General features: G+C 33.6%; 1 protein-coding gene across 1 annotated transcript in view; it reads left to right on the plus strand.

Annotated features, from left to right (window-relative positions):
- LOC133321785 (lachesin) overlaps positions 1-21,244 on the plus strand; it is a 132,086-nt gene that overhangs the window by 65,016 nt on the left and 45,826 nt on the right. Inside the window, exon 6 of the mRNA XM_061530858.1 lies at positions 17,733-17,962. Coding sequence (XP_061386842.1) covers positions 17,733-17,962 — 230 coding nt within the window. The remainder of the gene's footprint in view (positions 1-17,732; positions 17,963-21,244) is intronic.

Below are 21,244 nucleotides of genomic sequence, written 5' to 3' on the forward strand. Positions count from 1 at the left end.
ATATATATTTTTTCCACCGACTTCATGGTAATTGTGCACCAACTAATCAACGGATGTTTGATTGAGATTACATCTTGACCAGTGCAGCATACCGAATAGGGTGGGTGAATATCGATTTACATAAATCAGTGCTAAATTAGCGCAAACGACTCTAAATCCTTAGCATAGGATACAAAGTGGTAAAGGGTATCATATAGTCGGCCCAGTCTTACTTTACTATTTTCATTACTGGTTAAATTTATTTTTAAATATCCTTCAATTCTGTTGTTTAAAGCTATACTCTCTAATTTTGTAATGATATCTACATATTTAAGGTACAATAATGCCTGTCCCACATATACTATAGTGTATATAAATTTAAAACGGCTTTGAATCCATCAGTGTTCAAAAATTTCTCTAGTCTACTGTAACCATGCAGCAAAACTTTAAGCTGTTGACTTGTGTACATTCTTATGCATGCATGAAACTTAATTTATTACACACAAAAGACGTAGAGAGTGATTTTGTGGCTCCACTTCCTCCGCTTTTTTTATGAAAGCCAGTAAATTTTGTAAACAGTTTTAATACTCGTTAACAGCGATATTCTTGCATCTTTTTTTTGCAATGTTTTTCCACCATTCACTGTACCATGGAGGTTCTCTGTTACATAGCAACGGCAAAAAAAAGAAAACCCGTCCAACACTGTTCTTTCTCTTCATACACAAAGACTTGTAACACATTTTACTGTTAACAATTTCAACTCTAATTAAAAAGGGATTAAGCGTGACTGCATGTGGCGGGAATTTTAACAAAGAAGGAGAAAAATACAAATAAATGCACAAAAAAAGCGAAGCGAAGAATGAAAAGATCGCTCGCAAAGTATTAAAGCTATTTGTTATTTGTAAATATCTTCAGCCGATTTTTCTTTGTATGCCTTCGCATTTGCAGTGTATCCGAAGAATTAATGTGAATTGTTTTCGATTCATTTTTTTAATTTTTTCCTCTTTTATTCAAGGAATTGATGTGGCTGGTATTCTCCAGTTTTAATGTAAACATTTATATGCGCTGTTGCGGGCGTCACTTAATAAATGCTGTAGTGGGGGGTATAGACTTGATGAGTGAATTGCTTTATACTTTGGTGGCATGTCTTTATCTATATTGTTAACTGCAATTTATTATAAATTTGTGATACAATAAAGTTATATATATATATATATACCTTAGTGGCAAAATAGGAAAGGGCCATACCAAAGGAACACAGGCTATCAAGTCGATCGATCTTTGTGGAATATTTATTTAGAACAACCAATGAATTTAAAACATAACCAGTAAGGAAAGTAGTATAGTCGGACTGGGCCGACCATATGATACCTTTCACCACTTTGGGGATAATTCTACATATGTATCCTAAATATGCGATCTTTATCTATAAGAACACTTTATCTATAAGTAATTTTGTAGATAGATTTAAAACAAACTTTACACACCCTATTTGGTATGCTTCACTATTTAAAATGTATGTATAGTCAACATGAATAGGTCGAAATTATATATGGAAGCTAATCTGTACCGATTTCAAGGAAACTTGCTGGATATTAATTTTAATTAATTTGTGTACGTTTTGTTAATCGGCCTAGGTATGGGCATTTAGTGTACCATTTACTTTAAATCCGACGAAAATATATATTGAAGATATATGTAAATCTGAACAAATTTCAAGAAAACTTGACACAGGAAAGGTTATAGTAATAGTAAATTGTACAAAATTGTGTGCCGATCGGCCAGTCTTTGGGCCTTTAGTGCACAATTTAAATTAAATCGGTCGAAAATATATATTGAAGCTATATCTAAATCTGAACCGATTTTCCCGAAACATAGCTCGCATAATTCTTAACCTAATTCAGTACCCTATGCCAAATTTCGTCCAAATAGAAAGATATATAGGGACTTTGGAGACCCATTTACCTTAGATCGGACGAAAATATATATGGGAGCTATATCTAAATCTGAATCAATTTTCTCAAAACTTGGCACACATTATTCTGGATCTAATTCAGTACTTAGCACACATCATTGTACTCTGTGTACTCTGTAGTACTCTGTGCTAAATTTCGTGGAAATCGAAAGAATTGGACGAAACTATATATGGGATAATGTCTAAATCTGAACCGATTTTCTCGAAACTTGGCACACATCATTCTGGACCTAATTCAGTACTCTCTGCCAAATTTCGTGCAAATCGAAAGATATATAGGGACTTTGGGACACCATTTACCTTAAATCGAACGAAAATATATATGGGAGCTATATATAAATCTGCACCGATTTTTCCCATTTTCAATTTAACATGGACAGACAGACAGACGGATGGACAGACATGCATAAATCGACTCAGAAAGTGTTTCTACGCATATTCTCAAAAGGAACCATGGGTCGATCTCGATTGTTTTTGCCTGTTACAAACATATGCACAAATACATAATACCCTGTACCACACTGTGGTGAAATGACCAAACATTGGATTTATAATAACATTTATGTAGAAAAGGGATAGAAAAAATAAATTGCAATTTGCTACCATTTATGGGGGCTACTGCGAAGCTTTGACCAATATTGATACTTTTTGGAGATTTTCTACTCAAATCAAATATCAGAAATAATTGAGTAATTGAGTTCCAATTCGGTACAAAATTTCCCCACTAAAAATTATAAATATAGGTCCACTTATTCTTGTAGCGCCCATATAAGTATACCCCCCCAATTTTTAGTTTTTGTGGGATTTTGAGTTTGGTTCTAAGACTCTGATGTAATTATTTCACCTTCGGAGGATATAGAGATAAAGAAGTAGAACGTAAGGTTTGATAATGAATTAGGTGGATGTTCCAGAAGCAGTGGACCGATGTTCCCCATCTTCGAATTTGAACTAAAATTGGAAGAAATAATAAGATGGACAAAGTTTGGATGAAATCTAAATTTTTTGAAACGGATTTGGTCCAAAGAAACATGGGGTCTAGAACCAATATTTCGATAACCCACATTTTCACCATGTTAAAGTGTATACACCCTCAATATCGACAAAGCTGAGTTTATAATTATCCATTAAAAATTTCTGAAGTTTTTATTATGTCAGTATAGGTCCACTTTTTGGTATGTTCTCTATATTTTCATTTTTAGTACCTGTCAGTATATCTAGGGTGGAGGGTATCTAAAGTTCGGCCCGATCAAACTTAACTCTTTTTCTTATGTTTTATTTGAAACCCTTACTTCATTTCATAGTTAAATTTAGCCACCATTGTTAAGATCGTACTTAAGCTGCACCAAAAAAGTCGAATAATAAAGTATTACATAAAAAAACAAGATAAAAGTGCCACTTCGAAATAGAGATAATTTACCTTACTAGTTTATTTTTTAATATATATTTATATTTATATTTTATCTGCAATAACATATGTACACACACATACTTATTACACTCGTGCATATAATACATTTCAATGGTTTTTCTGTGTGGTTGATCTACAAATATCATTATTTAGGTATTACGGGCTTTTTTGTTGCTGCTGCTATCCCTTTGTTAGTTTTAACCAATTACACTCATAGTATTTAACTTCACCCAGTTTCATAATGATGCAAAATGTGTTATATAAATGTATATGTGTGTATTTTTTACACCTATCTACAATTATATCAAAACAACTTTCAATATACATGGAAGGACACCGAATCAGGGGAAAAAAGCTGTTTCCACTAAAGAGGTTTATCTTTTGTTTCATAGCTGCTGTTGTTGTTGCTGTTGTATTATTTTTCGACGTTTTCCCCGTTATTACGATAAAATTCATTTCATTCATTCAGCCATTCATTCATTCGGTTTGATTGTAACGAGCGTAGGCGGTTTCCGGCTGAATTATACTTCCGCATGCAATTTGCACATTTACATTTGCATTTTATTTTATTTTCCTTCAATTCAGTTTATTGTTTTTTCTTCATCATCATCATCATCAGCATTTACCATTCATTGCAAAATGTATACAATTTAACACTTTTCATTGTTTCAAACAAAGTTCGGGCATTATTTTTTTACTCTTTTATTTAATTTATTTTGCATAATAATGAATAAAAGCCAGAGAAAAAACAACAAATGAAAAAACAAACCAACAATAGCAGTAGCAGCAGAATCAAAAAAGTCATCATTGTATGTAGGTCAGTCACTATATTTTGAACAATGTTTAAATGTAGAAATTTTGTTGCTGTTGTTGTCGTTAACAGCTATGGATTTGGTTTTTTGTTCAAATCACTGTATGATACATGTTGTGTTGTGTTGTTTAGGGGTATGTTTAATGAATATCATATAAAATAGATTTATAAGCAATGAAATTACATTGAATTGAAGGGAGATGAAGATAACTTGAACTCAATTTTTTTAAATAATAGAATTCAATTAAATTCAGGAAAATAGAGGAAACCAATTTCAGTTATATCATGTCTAAAACCATATTCCGAGCATCGAAAATTAATTCAAATGCCTAAGATAAAAAATAACTCTGCCAGGTTACAAATCGTACTTGTCTGTGAAGACGTGAGTAAACTGAAAAACCCCTATAAGAAAAGTAGCAAAGTCGGTCCGAGCGGATTTTATACTAAAAAAATGCTCCAAAAATTCCTCCATATCAGGGGTCCCCATCCTCAGTCTCAAAAAATTTTTTTATTTAATTCGAAACTACACCAACTCAATACTCACCAACTCAATAACTCAATATTGTTTCTTTTAAATTTCAAGCGAACGTCTTAAAAGCTCTAGAATATATAGCCGATTTATTGTGTTATGTTTTTCTATACATGCATTCATAGCTATAGTTAAGTGCACTATGTCACAATAACTTTACACATATAAAATTGAAGATTAAAAAAAGAAGAAAAATAATTTGCAAAAATTGGTTCTTGTTGTTTTTGGTGATTAAAGAAAAGTCCTTATTTCTAATGGCGGGCATGATAACTCATCACTGGAACATCGGAATCCGGAAATTCCAACGGTGTTAGAAAGAGTTTATGACTGGCTCTCGTATGAACAAGCATTATTGACTTCGCTCAAAAATTAACAAAATGGCGGACCTTTGAAATTTTTTTTTTTATGAAATTGAATTTTTTTAACCCCAAATAAGTTAAAAATAAGGAAGATCTTCACCGATTGGCTTTATCCTAGTTCATACGACAGCTATACACTCCCAGCGAAACGTGTCAAAATTTAAAACCGATTGGATTATTAGTTTTTGAGTTATCGTGCCTGCCATTTGTAAAAAACTGTTTCGAGAAATGTGCCGTCACCTGATGCTAGCTCAATAAATCTATATCTTCAAGGGTTGTTGAGATTTTCACTTGAAATTTTGTAGGGACATTCTAGAATTAGAGTAGCTTAGAATAAAATAAAAAACAATTTTTGACACCGTGAATGGGGGGAGGGGTCACTTAATACGGTTCGTCCTTGGGCCAAATGAGTGACCCTTGCCAAATTTCAAATGCGTCCTGTATATTGTTTACAATTTAACATGGACAGACAGGCGGACGGACATGTTTCTTTAATCACCAAAAACAACAAGAACCAATTTTTGCAAATTATTTTTCTTCTTTTTTTAATCTTCAATTTTATATGTGTAAAGTTACAAAACCATAACATGCATTGGTATTCATTTACCAGCCCAATGAAAATCTGGAAAATTTAAAACCGAGAATGGGGGAGGTCCCCATAAATTGGAGTAAATCGGTTTAGAAAGATATAGGCCCATATAAATTTTCTCCCGACTTCATGTAAATGGTGCACCAGGCAACCAATGTTTGTCCGATTAAGACAAAATTTTGCATCGCGTACTAAATTAGGTACAAATTGATGTATGCGAACCATAGTATGCTAAGTCTGAAAATTGAGTTTTTCAGTAGAAGCTTTCAAAGTATGGAAGTTTCTTTAATCGTACGTGCCATGCTAAGTACATATGTGCTTATAACTTTGGTTTGGATTGGCCGATGATTACCAAAATTTCATTGAATTTAAATCAAGGACCGTAGTATCTAAAAACGTAAAGAACTTTAAAAAATCCTAAGTCGACTTAGCATACTATGGTTTGGAGCCGTCGATATATCCCATATATATTTTCGTCCAATTTTATACATAGTTTTGCTCGATTGCATATAAATGGTACACCAAGTATGCTCGATTGACATAAAATTTTGCATAGATTTCAGAATGACATGTTCACGACATATTTTATTTAGGTCGATTGTGTGTCGATGGTCCTCTAAATATGATATGTCTGTTCTATAGACAGGACATTGTACGTATGAGCATATCTTGTCTGTACCTAAAGTGGTGAAGTTTATCATATAGTCCGCCCCGTCCGAATTTTGAACATTCCTCACTGGTTTATTTTTAAGTTTGAATGTTTATCTGCATTCGTCTAGCCTCATAAAAGTCTAATGGTGCTAAATCGCATGATATTGGTGTACCGTTGATACCGTCACGACGAATTACTCGGTCAGGAACTGTGTTTTGCAGTAAAACCATATTCGCACGATATGTGTGGCATGTGACATCGTCGTGCTGAAACCACATGTCCTCCAATTCGTGTTCTTTAAAAATAGAAAAAAATATTTGTTATTATCGTCGTTTTTGAAAAAGTAAGTTCCGGTCACGCCTTCGGACCAAAGAGCGGATAAAACAGTGATTTTTTTATGTGGTGGCCTCAATGTGGCTCCAAATACGATAATTTTGTTTATTGACATAACCGCAAAGTAAGAAATGTTCGTGAGTTGGACTTTATAAGGATCTAAATGCAATATACGCTATAATGTGCCAAAAGACAGTCCTAATTCCTGAGAACGACGAGAAATCGACACATTCGTATTCGGCAACACTATCACTTACAGCAGCGAAATGTTCAGGGGGACGAGCGAACCGATGACGCACAGGCCTTACAATATTTGTAACCACTACATTCTCCTTAATTTTCTTCTTCACAATTTTTCCAATTGCTTGCTTGTTTGGAAGATTATTTAAACCATAATCACCTCTTAAAACAATATATGAAGAATAATCAGCTTTGTAATAGGTTTCGATAATTTGTTTGTCTTGTGATATAGTTGAGCGATTCATGTTCGTCAATGTCAGACATTCAACTGAAAACCTAAAAATTCGTTAAACAATTTAGTTTGACAGATGTTCCAGTCTCATACTACAGCTATTGGGCATTTCAGCACTCATGTTGGTACGCTTTGCAAAATTTCGTCTCCATCAAAAATACAGTGGGTACTTGGTATACCAGTGTGTAATTGTTTATATCCAAAGGGATGAAAGGTATTGTCGGTCCTGTCCAACTTGTATCCTTTACTTAATAGTTTTTATTGGACATGACGATATTTGAGTAGAATAATAATGTTGGATATATTTGTACAATACGTTTCCATAATTTTACTTCAAATTGTGACAAATTATTCCTCCCAAACATTAATTACAATAATCGCCTTGGATATACGTATATAAATCTTATTTCCCGCAAATATTTGCCTTCACCACTTGATATTATTTTGTCTTTAAAGGTTATGATATTGCATATCATACTCATATAAAATTATTGATATGCTATGGTGGTTTTATATATATATATATATATATATATATATATTCGCTATTCATTAAGAGTAACCAATAATAAATTCTCTTTTATCGCTTGCGCACACACACACTCGATCACACTCCTATACAAACACATAGTGTATATCGTACGAATTAAATGCACAAGATATGTTCGATGATGAACATTTCTGGTTAATTAAAGAATTTATTCAACTGTGAATTGTGGGTAAAAGAATTTTAAATCCTGGTAAATATTAATTAATGATACATGCAAGCAATCAAGACAACATGATAAGAGGCCAGCCGGCCATTGTCAGATGTGTTGGAATAATCATAATAATGATAATTATAATAATGACAACAGTGGATGGGGGAAATAATAATTTTTGATTTTAGTTAATAGATTAGTCTTTGAGTTTTTGATTATACCTAAGGTCTTCAAAGAAATAATTCGGTAGATCGTTATAAGACATACGATTATAAAAACGAATAAGAAAAAAAACAACAACAGTGGGACAGGGCAGACAATATGATACCCAACACCTCTTAAGGTATACATATTAGCGAAGCTTAAGCTTAACAACGATTGTTCCTATATAATGTTTATGGTGATATGTGTACAATATCCTCTTGAGTGTACAAGTTAGCATTCCTGAAAGAGCTTTGACATGACATTGGAAAAAACTAGGTATGTGAATAATATCTATATATGTACGGAGATAAATCAATCTACAAATATCCATCGGTGAATGCTGCGAAATTCCATGTCAATTAGACAAAGTTGGAGTCATTGGTGTTTAATATACATAAAATCGGAAGATAATATATATTGAAGCTATATTTAAATAAAAAATGGTGCACTAAACTCCCATAATGTGTCCGAATGAAACGAAATTTAGCATAGTGTAGTGAATTGAGTCTAGAATGTTGTGTTGTGAATTTTCATCAGATTTGATGTCAATGGTGTATTATGGTGACTAAGTTTGTTCGATTTATACGAAACTTTACACATCGAATTCAATTGAGTCTAGAGTAACGTGTTTATTGTATTTTGATACGATTTTATTGAAAAAAATATGTTCAGATATAGATATAACTCTCATATATATTCGTCTGAGGTCACACAAATTGTGCACCAATCGAGATCAAATTTTGGACAGAGCTCCGAGCTGCAGCATACCATCTTGTCATACAACATTTTCTCACATCGGTCCAGATTTTCATACAGCTACCATGCATAATTCTGCTTCGGAATGCCCGTTTTGTTGTATGATTTGTTGCCACTTTAAAGGCAACTTCATAATGCATCTCTCATAGAAGTCTTGCTCTCTATTTGCAAAAAAACTCTAGTAGTCGATTTTCACAATCCTCCCTAGATACCAATTTTTTATAATTAAAGAAATTTTGCAATGCAAGAAAAGGCTTGGTGTCAAATCCGGACTGTATGGCGGATGCATTAAAACTTCTCAACCAAGTCTGTTTCTCACGGGATTGTAAACATTTTTCAACCAAATCGGCTGTAATTTGCTAAAATGTAACTATTGTGGAGGGTAAGAAACAAATTCAGCCTTGTCGTACTAAACACATTTTTATACCTTTCACGACACTGCTGTACAGGGTATTATGTCTTTGTGCATATGTTTGTAACAGGCAAAAGGAATCAAGATAGACCCAAGGTTCCTTTTGAGAAAATGCATAGAATCACTTTCTGAATTGATATACGCATATTCGTCTGTCCGTCCATCTGTCCGACCTTGTATTTTTGCATTTATTTTTTTATTTTGCCTTGCATTTATGATCAGATTTGGATGAAATTTGGCACAGTTCACTTATTTGGCATCCTATACAACTCCTATATATAGTTTCGTCCGATTTTATGTAAATTATGCACCAAACTTCCAATATTTGTCAGTTTCGTTCCCTTTTTTGTGAATGATGCACCAAACTCCCAATATTTGTCCGATTGGGAAAAAATTTTGCAGAGAGTACTGAATTAGGCCCTGACTGATGTCTGCGAAGTTTTGTTAAAATCAGTTCAGATTTAGATATAGATGACATGTAAAGTTTCGTCCGATTTCTGATTTTGATATAGATCAAATATATAGTTTCGTCCGATTTTAAGTGAATGATACACCAAACTCCTAATATTTATCCGCTTGGGACAACATTTTGCTCAGAGATCTGAATTAGGTCCAGACTGATGTCTGCGAAGTTTTATTAAAATCGGTTCAGATTTAGATATAGTTTCCATATATAGTTTTGTCCGATTTTATGTGAATGATACACCAAACTCCCAATATTTTTCGGATTGAGAAAAATTTTGCATAGCGAATGCTACTATGGAAAAAATGATGTGTGATAGGATTTGTTAAAATCGGTTCAGATTTGTATGTATATTTTTGTTCGAATTTATGTAAATGGTGAGCCTTTGTTTGTTCGAAGGCCTATGTTTATTCGAGGGCCTATGTTTGTTCGAGGGCCTATGTTTGTTCGATTTACACGAAATTTGGCAGATGGTATTAAATTGAATATAGAGTGATAACAAAAAACCAATCGTGTATACAACGGTTCGTCAATTAGGTCCATGAGTATATATATAGCTCCCATACATAATATTACTCGATTTCATAAAAATGGTCACCAAAGAATCCAAGCTGCCCGTTTGACATAAAATTTTTCATTGATTTCAGAATGGTATGTGTATGAGGGTTTTTTTCATTTTTTCATTGGTTCAAACATCTATCTAGATAGCACATTTAATTTCGCCCGATCCCATCTCAATGGTCCTCCAAAGATTCTATGTCTGTTCTATCTACAGGACATTGTAGATATTAACATCTCTTGTATGTACCCAAAGTGGTGAAGAGTATCACGTAGTTTCATTTGTTTCTCATAATTTTAAAATAACCTTCAGTTGATAACAAAAACAGAAAATGTAATGAAATTTCTCCAAGTGTACAAAATGCATTTGCGCCTCATTTGTAATGGACAACATGAAGTGAGTGTTGGCATTTACACTCTTCGAATCAATTGATAATAATGCAATAATGAATGATTTAGACATTAATAGGTACATGATCTCGGAACGATGAATAAATCCTTTGGATGAAAACCACTCTATGTCAATGGTCTTAGGCTTATTCAACGCATTGTGGTTATACATACGTGTATATACATATGTATGTACATAGTATATAAAATATTCTGTATTATGTGTTCAAGGACCAGCATGGTATAACACCACTCATCTAAAGCCACTTCAACATTTGATGATGGATTTATAATCAAATCAAATTAATAATGTACCAAACACTCACACTCCCGTTCACTCATTCATTCATCAGACGTTGGCGTTGTCATCATCCTATTCCATTGAGGCGTGGGATGTGGCAGCAGCAGCATTAGCATTGAGATTAATAAATTCCTGCATTAATTAAAACATCAACAGCTACCTATGTGGTTTTGCCATCCATACCCAATAATATGGAGCTGTCATTACAATTCCATCAATATCGTATCGGATTGTGGGTGTGTGCGCATTATATTTCATATTATTAATAAATCTCAAATTGAACAGACAGAATATCATTAGATTTTTTTTTCAACAATTATTTTTTGTATTTGCCTGTAAATATGGGTGTGTATGTTGAGGTAGGGTTATATCGTCAACATCATTCCAAAGCAATTTAACTACAGTATCTAATATACACTAGGCTTCTGGATATTGATGTTAGATGTGAGCGGTATTCTGTGTGTGTGTGTTTTTGTGGTTGTCGAGTATACAACACCACTTCTATGGGGAATATAAGTTTATAATTTCAATAAATTCCTGCTTGCATAGATATTTTACACCTTCTCTTTTCCTGTTCGAGAGTACGAACGACAAAGTAGAGTGGCGTCAATGACCCTTCTAAAGCAAATCGATTTGAATAAATGAATAGGATTTCATTCGAAAGGGGAGTTGTTATGACAACCGTTGATGACAGAATGTCAGACAGAATTATATTTAAATATTAGGATAAATGTAAAAGATGATAATTGGTATTAAATTTGTATATGTGTTGACTTGTAAATGTGTTTGTCGGAGTTAAGGAAATTTTTTATCACAATTGAATGGGATTCTAGACAAAGTCAACATGTCGTATTGATGTTCTTGAAATGGATATAGGGAATATACCACAAAATGTCGACCTATATATACCTTAAGCGGGATCAATATTGCTTACATCGTATAGGAATTATAGGCCTAATTGAGGATCCATAAAGCTCAATTACAATCCTTATATTTTTTGCATCACAAAAACTTCCTTCACGCTAAATATTAAATATACAAAAAATCGGTATGTGGGCTAGGGCTACATGCAATTCTCGAATCTGATGTTCTAGTAATTTCGATATCTCCGAAAGTAGAATGATTACAATAGACGACTAAATTAACTAAATTAAAATTGCATACTTTGTAGGGTATAATCCAAAAATTGTATCCCTACTATGGTTGAATACAGCAATATAGATAGGTACATCCCCCAAACCGAGGAACAAATCTGTTAACAATTTAAATATAAACGAGTAAAAACCAGTAAGGAAAGTAGTAAAGTCGGACTGGGCTATATAATACCCTTCATCACTTTGGGTATATTCAACCTATGTATCCTAACAGACGAATATATATCGGAGGTTTATGTAAATGTGTGTGGCCTTGCGTTGTCCTGGTGGAACACGACACCTCTCCATTAAGCCGGTCGTCGAAAATGTCGATTAAATCGGAGAAGTGATCGAAGTTGACCGGCATGTTAGGAGTCATAACATCGCCCAAGAGCTAAAAATCAACCATGAAACTATTCTAAACCATTGACACAAAACTATATTCTAAACGAAGCTCGATGCTTGTGTGTCACTCCAATTAACAGAAAAAATAGGATGGATCGAATTTCCATCTGCGAAGCCTTGGCCAAACGGAATGAGATAGACCAATTTCATAAACCGATGGTGACAGAAGATGAGAAATGGATCACATACGACAACCCTGCACAAAAACGATCGTGCTCAAAGAGCAGTGAAGCACCTCAAGCCGTGGCCAAACCAACAATAACGGCAAGGAAGGTTCTGGTGCTTATTTGGAGCCCTATTAATATGAAGTCGGTCGAAACCATATATATGCGCTATGTCTGCATTTCTACAAAACGCAACTACTTCATTCTATGCCCAATTTAAATGGGATGAAAACGTATATATAAATCTGAACCAATTTTCACGAAAATTAGCACACATTATTCTAGACTTAATTCAGTTCGCTATGCCCAAATTCGTGTAAATCGAAAGATATATAGGGTCTTTGGTGCACCATTTACATTAAATCGGACGAACAGATTTTCACGAAACTTAGCACACATCATTCTACACTTAAGGGGCTTTGCTGTTCCATTAACATTATAGGCATAACACCCTGTACCACAGTGAGGTGAAGGGTATAAAAAGGTTAAGTTCGGCTGGGCCGAACTGTGGATACGCTACACCATAGGTGTACAGATACTTACTTGAAGTATACCTATACCATCAATTGTTGTTGTAATCCATAATGTGTACCAAATACAAATTTCTGCAATTTTTAATGCAGATTTGTCCTAAAATCGCAAAACCCCAAAATGTGGACCGATTTTGTCGAATCAGGCTATCACCAACGTACACATACGAATTCGGTCGAAAAGGGGGTACCCTTGTGTGGGAAAGTTTTTGTGGAAAATTTTTGTTACTTATTAAGAACTCAAAATACTAAATTACAGCCAATTCGGTGGAAAAATATGATCAAACCCCGCAAAATACTGAATATTTCGGACATGGCTAGATCGTCTTAGAACCTTTTTCCCTGATCTAGAATATATACTTTATATTTCGATGAGTTACAAACGGAATGACAAAATTAATATAACTTTCATACTATGGTGCAGTGTATACAAAATCTGGGTTATATGGGGACTACCCAAAAAATTGGGCAAATACTAATAATTTTACAAAGCACCAAATTGCAGGCAATTTTAGGGGGTACGGTTATATGGAGGCTACTCGAAAAAGTGGGCTTTTAATTATAAATTTTAGTGGAGAAATTTAGTACACAATAAGAACATAAAGTTCTAAATTACAGCGAAAATACCGAAAAATGGGACTTCATAACCAACTAAATTACGATAAAATCGGTTGAAAACGCACTAAAAACCCTGAATCAACCAATTTTAGGAGGTACTTTTATATGAGAGCTACCCGAAATTGTGGACCTTTATTTAAAATTTTAAGAATTAGAACCCAAAATACTACCCGTAAAAGGACCTATATTTATAGTTTTTAGTGGACAGATTTGCTACCTTATAAGAAATCTAATTTATTTATAATTGAAACAAAATTAACCGCATATAGGGTTAAGGTTCTAGGTTTTTCTAGCCGGGAACTTCATGCCATTTTGACATGTTTCTGAGAATAAATGCCTCTGAAAAATGTCTTGTTGTAGTATAAATTGATTCAAAACTCGATTATCGTAAACATGTTTCTAAAAGTTGATCTGGTAGATCCCCCGAAAATCTTAAACATTTTAAACATTCACGGTTGAATTTATATGAGTCTAGAATGATACAATATTCTTAAAGTCATATACTTGTACCCCCAAAGTTATAAGTCCTTCTACAACTTTTCACTTAAATATTGAATTTGGAAACATGAGCAACTGTTTAATAAACAGATAAACATTTTTTTCCAACGAACTGGCGTTTATATTTATTCACAGAAATGTTTACATGCATATTAATTTTTTATCTTGTATTGTTTACAATAACCTATATTCGATACATAAATTCGCTACTAACAATATCCTCTGTTATTTGTATGTGTGTGTATGTGAATATAATAATATTTATTTAAAAAAATATATTTTACTAACGAACATGTTGCTATTCTTTTTTTCTTTCTTTCTCTTTTCATCTGCGATCGTGTTACATACCTTTGGGTGTGTCATCAAATCAAACAACCATCAACATTATCGTCATCATCATCATCAACATATTTGGTGCTGCCTGTCAACGGCATCAACAACGACGATGACGACGACGACAACGAACAATGGAAAAATATTGAAAATACAATGATGGCGATGAAAATGTTAAATAACAACAACAACCGAAAAATAACTATGGATATTAATAATTTTAACGCTTTTATGCCATGTCAACATACATACGCTTCGTTACGCTTCAATTTCTATGAAAATATGCGGCAAATGAAAACAATGAAATTCATGGAATTCTTATGCACCTTTTTTGATATTATTTTTTTATTTATTTATTTTTCGGTGTGGGGCTGAATTTTTTGTTACAAATAACAAAAACACTACCTATGTGCAACAAATGATAACAAAAATGCAACATATTTTATGCACGGATATCCCTTTGTAATTTTTTTCGGTGAAATGAAAAACAAAATGGTCAACCAAATATGGCAAAATAAATAACAAAAAATTGCCAAAAAAATCGTGAATTTTCATCTATCTGTGTAACCGTTTCCGTTCCTTGTGTTTCCTCTGTGTGCATTTGTGTGTGTGTGCGGGTATTGTTTGATAAATTATTTTCTGGAAAAACAAACGGAAAATAAACAATAAAACCCCCCTCACACATAAATAACATAAAAAACCTGCAAACGTCAACAACAAATTTATTTTTTTATATTTTTTTCGTTACACTTTTTCACTGGCAACACGTCACGTAAAACCTGAAAACAAACAACCGCTCCAACATCAACAATTGTTAATTTTTTGCTGGTATTTTGCCGGGCCAAAATGCCTGTTGTTTATACACATGACAAAATATATATACAACACATACGGTATAATGTACCATAAAACAACACACATTCACACTCTTTTATTCATTCATTCACTTGTCCATGTCCATTTCCAAACAATATAAATATACAAAAAAAAACACTCTTCTTTGACACACACTCACATCCGACAAACTCTCAACCACCCACTCGTACGCTTGTCCACTTATATCTGAACAATAATGATGACAACGGGCAAATGGCTTTGCCGATGATGTATTTTGCCTGTAACCATGATGCCATTCTTTTGCTGCGATTCAAAATGACAATCAACACCAATGAAAACCAAACACATGCCTACACTTTCTCCAATTTGTTGTTGCTGTTGTTTTTTTCAAAAAACAATCACACATTCGGACACCATCGTATATACATTGTTGTTTGATTGTGTGTGTATGTGTGCATGTGTGTTGTACAACCGTTTATCCCTATTTGTATGGCATATCGTCAACAATGCAATGTTTTAAAAACATTTGCTCAATATATACACACACATCCATGCATGAAAAATATATATTTTTCTCCCCGCAACAATAATAACAACAACAATATTGTCGCATGAAAAAAATACACAATGACAACAATGAATCTTCTATCTATGTGGCCTCAATTGTTTATATTGTTTGTATATTTTCTATTTATTTGGTTTACCCATATATTCTGGGCACATTACGGCCTCTAATACCATGGTGCGGATACTTGTTATTATTTGTTTTGTTTGTACAATGTGTGTGTGTGCGTGTTTATCCGGAAACACATCTCTAACCTCTTTGTCACATCTCACTCTGTTGATCTTGTTTGACATCTAACAACCATTCTCTTGGCGCTGAATTGCACACCTGCTGTTGTTGTCTGCCGTGATACTTTGTATTTTTATTACACTCTCCCATCACCGGTCAAATATTTTATTTATCTTCTTTTACCACCCATCATATGATCGTTTACATATCTGTCATACACCCAATCTGCCTGTTATCATGAAAATCATTTAAATTGGATACTCACATGTTTACTCTCATACCACATATGGTCTGATTCTTACTCTGTCCCTATTCCCCCCTCTCTATCTCTCTCTCTGTCTTCACTTTATGTCTTTGATTGTGCTGTTGTTTTTGTCATGAAACACCTCACTTGGCTCTCGAACTGTCTTTTTTCTTTCTTGAATTTGTGCATTGGCTGGCCTGTTGTTTTTGACATGAATCATCTTGTTGATATATATTGGATCTCTCATTCCATTCTCCCTTTCATCGCTCGCTCTATCTCATTGCCTTGTGTGATTTGATACCTACTTTCTCCCATAACACAAATGTGCTGGCTCTCACTTTGTTTCTTTTCTTCACTCTCCCTATGCATGGCTTTGGACAATTTTGTTAATTCTTTCCAATTGAATATGGTTCTGATTTGATTTTTCCAATTGTTTCACTCATATCCCATATGACCTGACTCTCACACTATCACTCTCCCTCTTTATCTCTTGACTTAATGCCTTGTATTCTGTGTTGGTTGTTTTGTAATGAAACATGATTTTTTTACGGTTAAATGGCCTTACTCATACACCTCCTTAACTCTCACTCTCTCTTTCTCAAAAAAATGCCACTCCACTCTTCAAATTGTAACTGTTTTTCTCGTGGGGAACACTGCCGCTGCTGTTGTTGTTGTTCCTGTCATTTGTTGTTTGTATTCTATTATTATTATTTTTATACATATGATGACGGCAACAATGACAATGTCAACGTCAAAATGTCCACATTTTTTGGCCCAAAATTCCATCATATGGTGTGTTGTTTGTGCTTATTATGGTGTCTGTCATGCGTTCGTTGTTTATATGACTGGTTCTGGCCGTTCTGATATGGCATAATATGTGCACACACATATGTGTTCCTGTGTGTGTGTGTGTGTTCGGTTGTGCGTGTTATCCTGACTGACATATTTCGTATTTCTTTATACTGATTAAATAAATCTGTCATCCAACATAAACAAATGTCAAAAATATATACGTAAATCCTGTTTGTGTTGCTCGTCGTTTTTTTTTCAACCCTCCACACACATACTGGTGCATTCTTTACAAATGTCAAATTGTAAATCTTTTATTTTATTTTGACTTTTTGTTATTAAATTTAATAAATCTTAAAATGTTATTGCTCAATATCTTATACCACGTACCCTTTACCATTCTTCCTTAATCTCCATCCACTGGGAATACGAACACCATCTACCCAATTTTCTGTATGATGATGTTGTTGTTTTTGCTCTGCTCAACACTATGTAGGTCATTTGGTTTAAGGACACCATGCAATTGGATACCACCGAGCGTCACATTATGGAGAATCGTGGCTCACGTCATACGCTGATTATACGTAAAGTGCATCCACAAGATTTCGGTAATTATTCGTGTGTTGCTGAAAATCAACTTGGCAAGTCACGTAAAACTTTACAGCTGAGCGGTAAACCAAATGTGGCTGTTTTCAATTCGCCACCAATCAGTCAGTATAAGGACCGGTAAGTAACTAGGTTAAGCTGCATGGTATTGTATTTATAAAAAAAAACACACACACATATACAGAAACTCAAACACACAACTACATCCAAAGTAAAACGGCAGGGGAAAATGGTAACTTGTGCTGCTGCTGTTGGTTGCCCGTGGTCCAATTAGTATCTTTTTCTTCTTCGTCTTCATACCTTTAAATTGCTTTATATGTATATATAGGTGTATATGAGTTTGTGAAATTAGTAAGAGCGAGATTGCCCACTTTTTTGTTGTTATCGGTATTTATGTAAAAAAAACCGTAAATTGTATCGGGATCGTAACTTGTAATCAATGAAACACATTGGTTTACACAATCATTTGTTGTTGTAGTTGATTTTTTGATGCTTCTGTTGTTTTTCCATTTTCTGGTCCCTCCTCATCAGTCCATTCATGATGTTGTTGTTGTTGCTGTTGGATTTATCAGCTATATTACATGTTATATACATGAAGGACATAATCACCTTAACTACCTGTCTTCTGTGTTGTGAGGTTTTTGCACAGCTTCTTATTTCCAGTAAACATTGACGATGATAATATCACATCGCGTATACAGTCTTTGGTCAGTTGTATGGTATTAATGAGGAATTACGTTATGTACATGAAAGGGAAGTGGAATGAAATTAATCGCATGTCCTTTAGAAGGAAAATACAACAAAAGGAAATGTATAATATTACAAATACAGATATTTTACAGGTCACATAGGAAAGAAGTAAGCTTCCTAATTATTAGCACTGACAGCATGTGGAATATAAAATCATTTATTTTGAAAAAATTCAAAATATTATGAAGATCTATGAAAATTTCTATGAAAATACTTGACAAATAATAATTATGTTTGATTGTGCAGACGTAGAGATGAACAAAATTGTACTTTATAACCTATCTACATCTTAGCCGATGAAAGCTAAATAAAGCCCATGTCATTATACCCTAATTAATAAAATGGAGTGTATATTTTATTTATCCTCCCTTTAAAACAGCTTCCGGCATATCCCCCATTTAACAGTTCCAACCAAGTTTCTATTTTTAATGTTTAAACCTCGTTTTAAGACCGAAGTGACTGTATTTTGACATTCTGGGATCTCGGTGGGTAAAAAACTTCTTCGCAGACATATTTCGATATTTTTAAATATGTAAATATGTATTCTCCAAACAATATAGTTATAATTTGATATATGGGTTCTTGATAGATATAAACAACATATTCGCAGAATACTGCCAATATAGGGCCATGTTTCGACCTACTTGCCTACAAACGTCCCTCCCATTTTAGTTCAGACTTCGATTTTTAAAACGGAGTGTCCATAATTTTTATTGGCAAACAATGTACAAAGTTCACTCTATATAAAGACTCACATCTAAAGCATCGGGCCGACCGATCATAACGACATTTATACTTGTACTGGAATGAATTTGAATTGAATTTTTCGTCAAGTTTTTAAACATATTTTTAAGTCTATTCATAGTAGTTTTTAAAAAAATTATTTTGTACTTCACGATATATATTTTGTTAATATTTTTTGTACCAATATTCCAGTCATTGGCGGAATTTAAATAATATTTTTAGGACGATTTATATATTTATAATATATATATATATATATAAATATTGTAATTATCGAAATATTCATTTCCGCCTGTTTATTCTTGATCAGGGTAAAATTCTAAGACGATCTTCTGAAAGAATTGATGTATGGTGCTGAAATTAGGCACAGCATTGTTTTTAGTCTGCAGGCATTTCAAGTTCGAAGATAGGCTATACGTTGACCGTTTGGGAATTTGCTGTAATTTGGCACATTGAATTTTTATTGCTTACCAATCTCTCAACTAAAAATTATCATTATCGGTCATTTTTTCGGGTACCCCGCCATACAAAGGTACGGTATTTTTGGGTAGGCCCCATATAAAAGTACCCCCAAACATTTCGGTATTTTGGGAAGTTTGGGCACGTTTTTCATTCGAATTGGTTGTAATTTGATATTTTGGATTCTCATTTGATAAGAATGCTATCCACTAATAATTATCAATATCGGTCCAATTTTATATATAAATTGACTGTAATTTGGTATGTTCGGTTCTATTGGGTGTCAAATCTTCCCATTTTACGTTTCTTAAAGCGAATTTCCTGAAAATTTCCTATTAAGTATTCGTATTTGCTAATGAATCTCCTTACCAATAATTATTAATATTAGCCCCCTTTTGGGTATAGTCCCATACTGATTAGTTCCGTGTGTTGTGATGGATTTTCTTTACTCGAAATTGTCATTTTATACACTAGAAAGTATAGAATTCAAAGACGATTGTAATCATTCTATTTTCGGAGGATATCGTGATATATGAACCTGACTCATATATGACATTTCCCGATTTCCGGAAGTTTTAGTATTTAGCGTAAAGGAAAGTATTGAGAAACAAAAGTAAAATATTTGCTTCAAAATTGAGCTATATCGCTATATATCCATCATGAAAATGTCGATAAACTCGGCGAAATTATCGAAATTGACCGCATGCTAGCAGTCGCAACATCTCCCAGAAACTAAAAATCGACCATAAAACTGTTTTAAACAATTACACAAAGTTGGATTCAAAAAGAAGATCGGTGTTTTTGTGCCACACCAATTTACAGAAAAAAATTGATATCTAGGGAGGATTGTAAAAATCGACTACTAGATTTTTTTTGCAAATAGTTAAGTTACTTTTTAAATTGCAACAAATCATATAACAAAACGGTGCATGTTTGGACCTTCAGTCATATAGTTCATATAAAAATAATGGATTTATAATATATCGGCCCGCATTTATGCCTAGCATCCGATAGTTTTAATATTTGGCGTGATGGATGGTATCGAGATACAAAAATAAAATATAAGCTTTGAAAGTGGGCTATATTGGGCCTTAATTAAGCATACCCCTTATATAATGAAAACACCAAATATTCGATAATTTCTACATGACGTAATCAATATTGGTCCGGCTTTAGGTATAGCTTCATATAACATTGCCATCCAAATTGTAGTATGTGGAGGATTTTTTAAACATTTTATACCCCACCTGTTGATTGTGATTTCCAGCAGTCTATTCGTTAAATTGTCTTTATAGGTCGGCTTTTTGATATATTCCCTATATTTTCATTTCAAGTAACTATCAATATTCCTTTGGTGGAGGGTATTCAAAGTTCGTACCTGCCGAATTTAATGCCCTATTAATATACAGTCATTTTAACACATTTTCAAGCCCTATATAATATATCTTA

Source organism: Musca vetustissima, unplaced genomic scaffold (assembly GCF_032173495.1).
Source record: "Musca vetustissima isolate MV318-11 ecotype Yass unplaced genomic scaffold, APGP_CSIRO_Mvet_v1 utg11745, whole genome shotgun sequence".
Lineage (NCBI taxonomy): Eukaryota > Metazoa > Arthropoda > Insecta > Diptera > Muscidae > Musca > Musca vetustissima.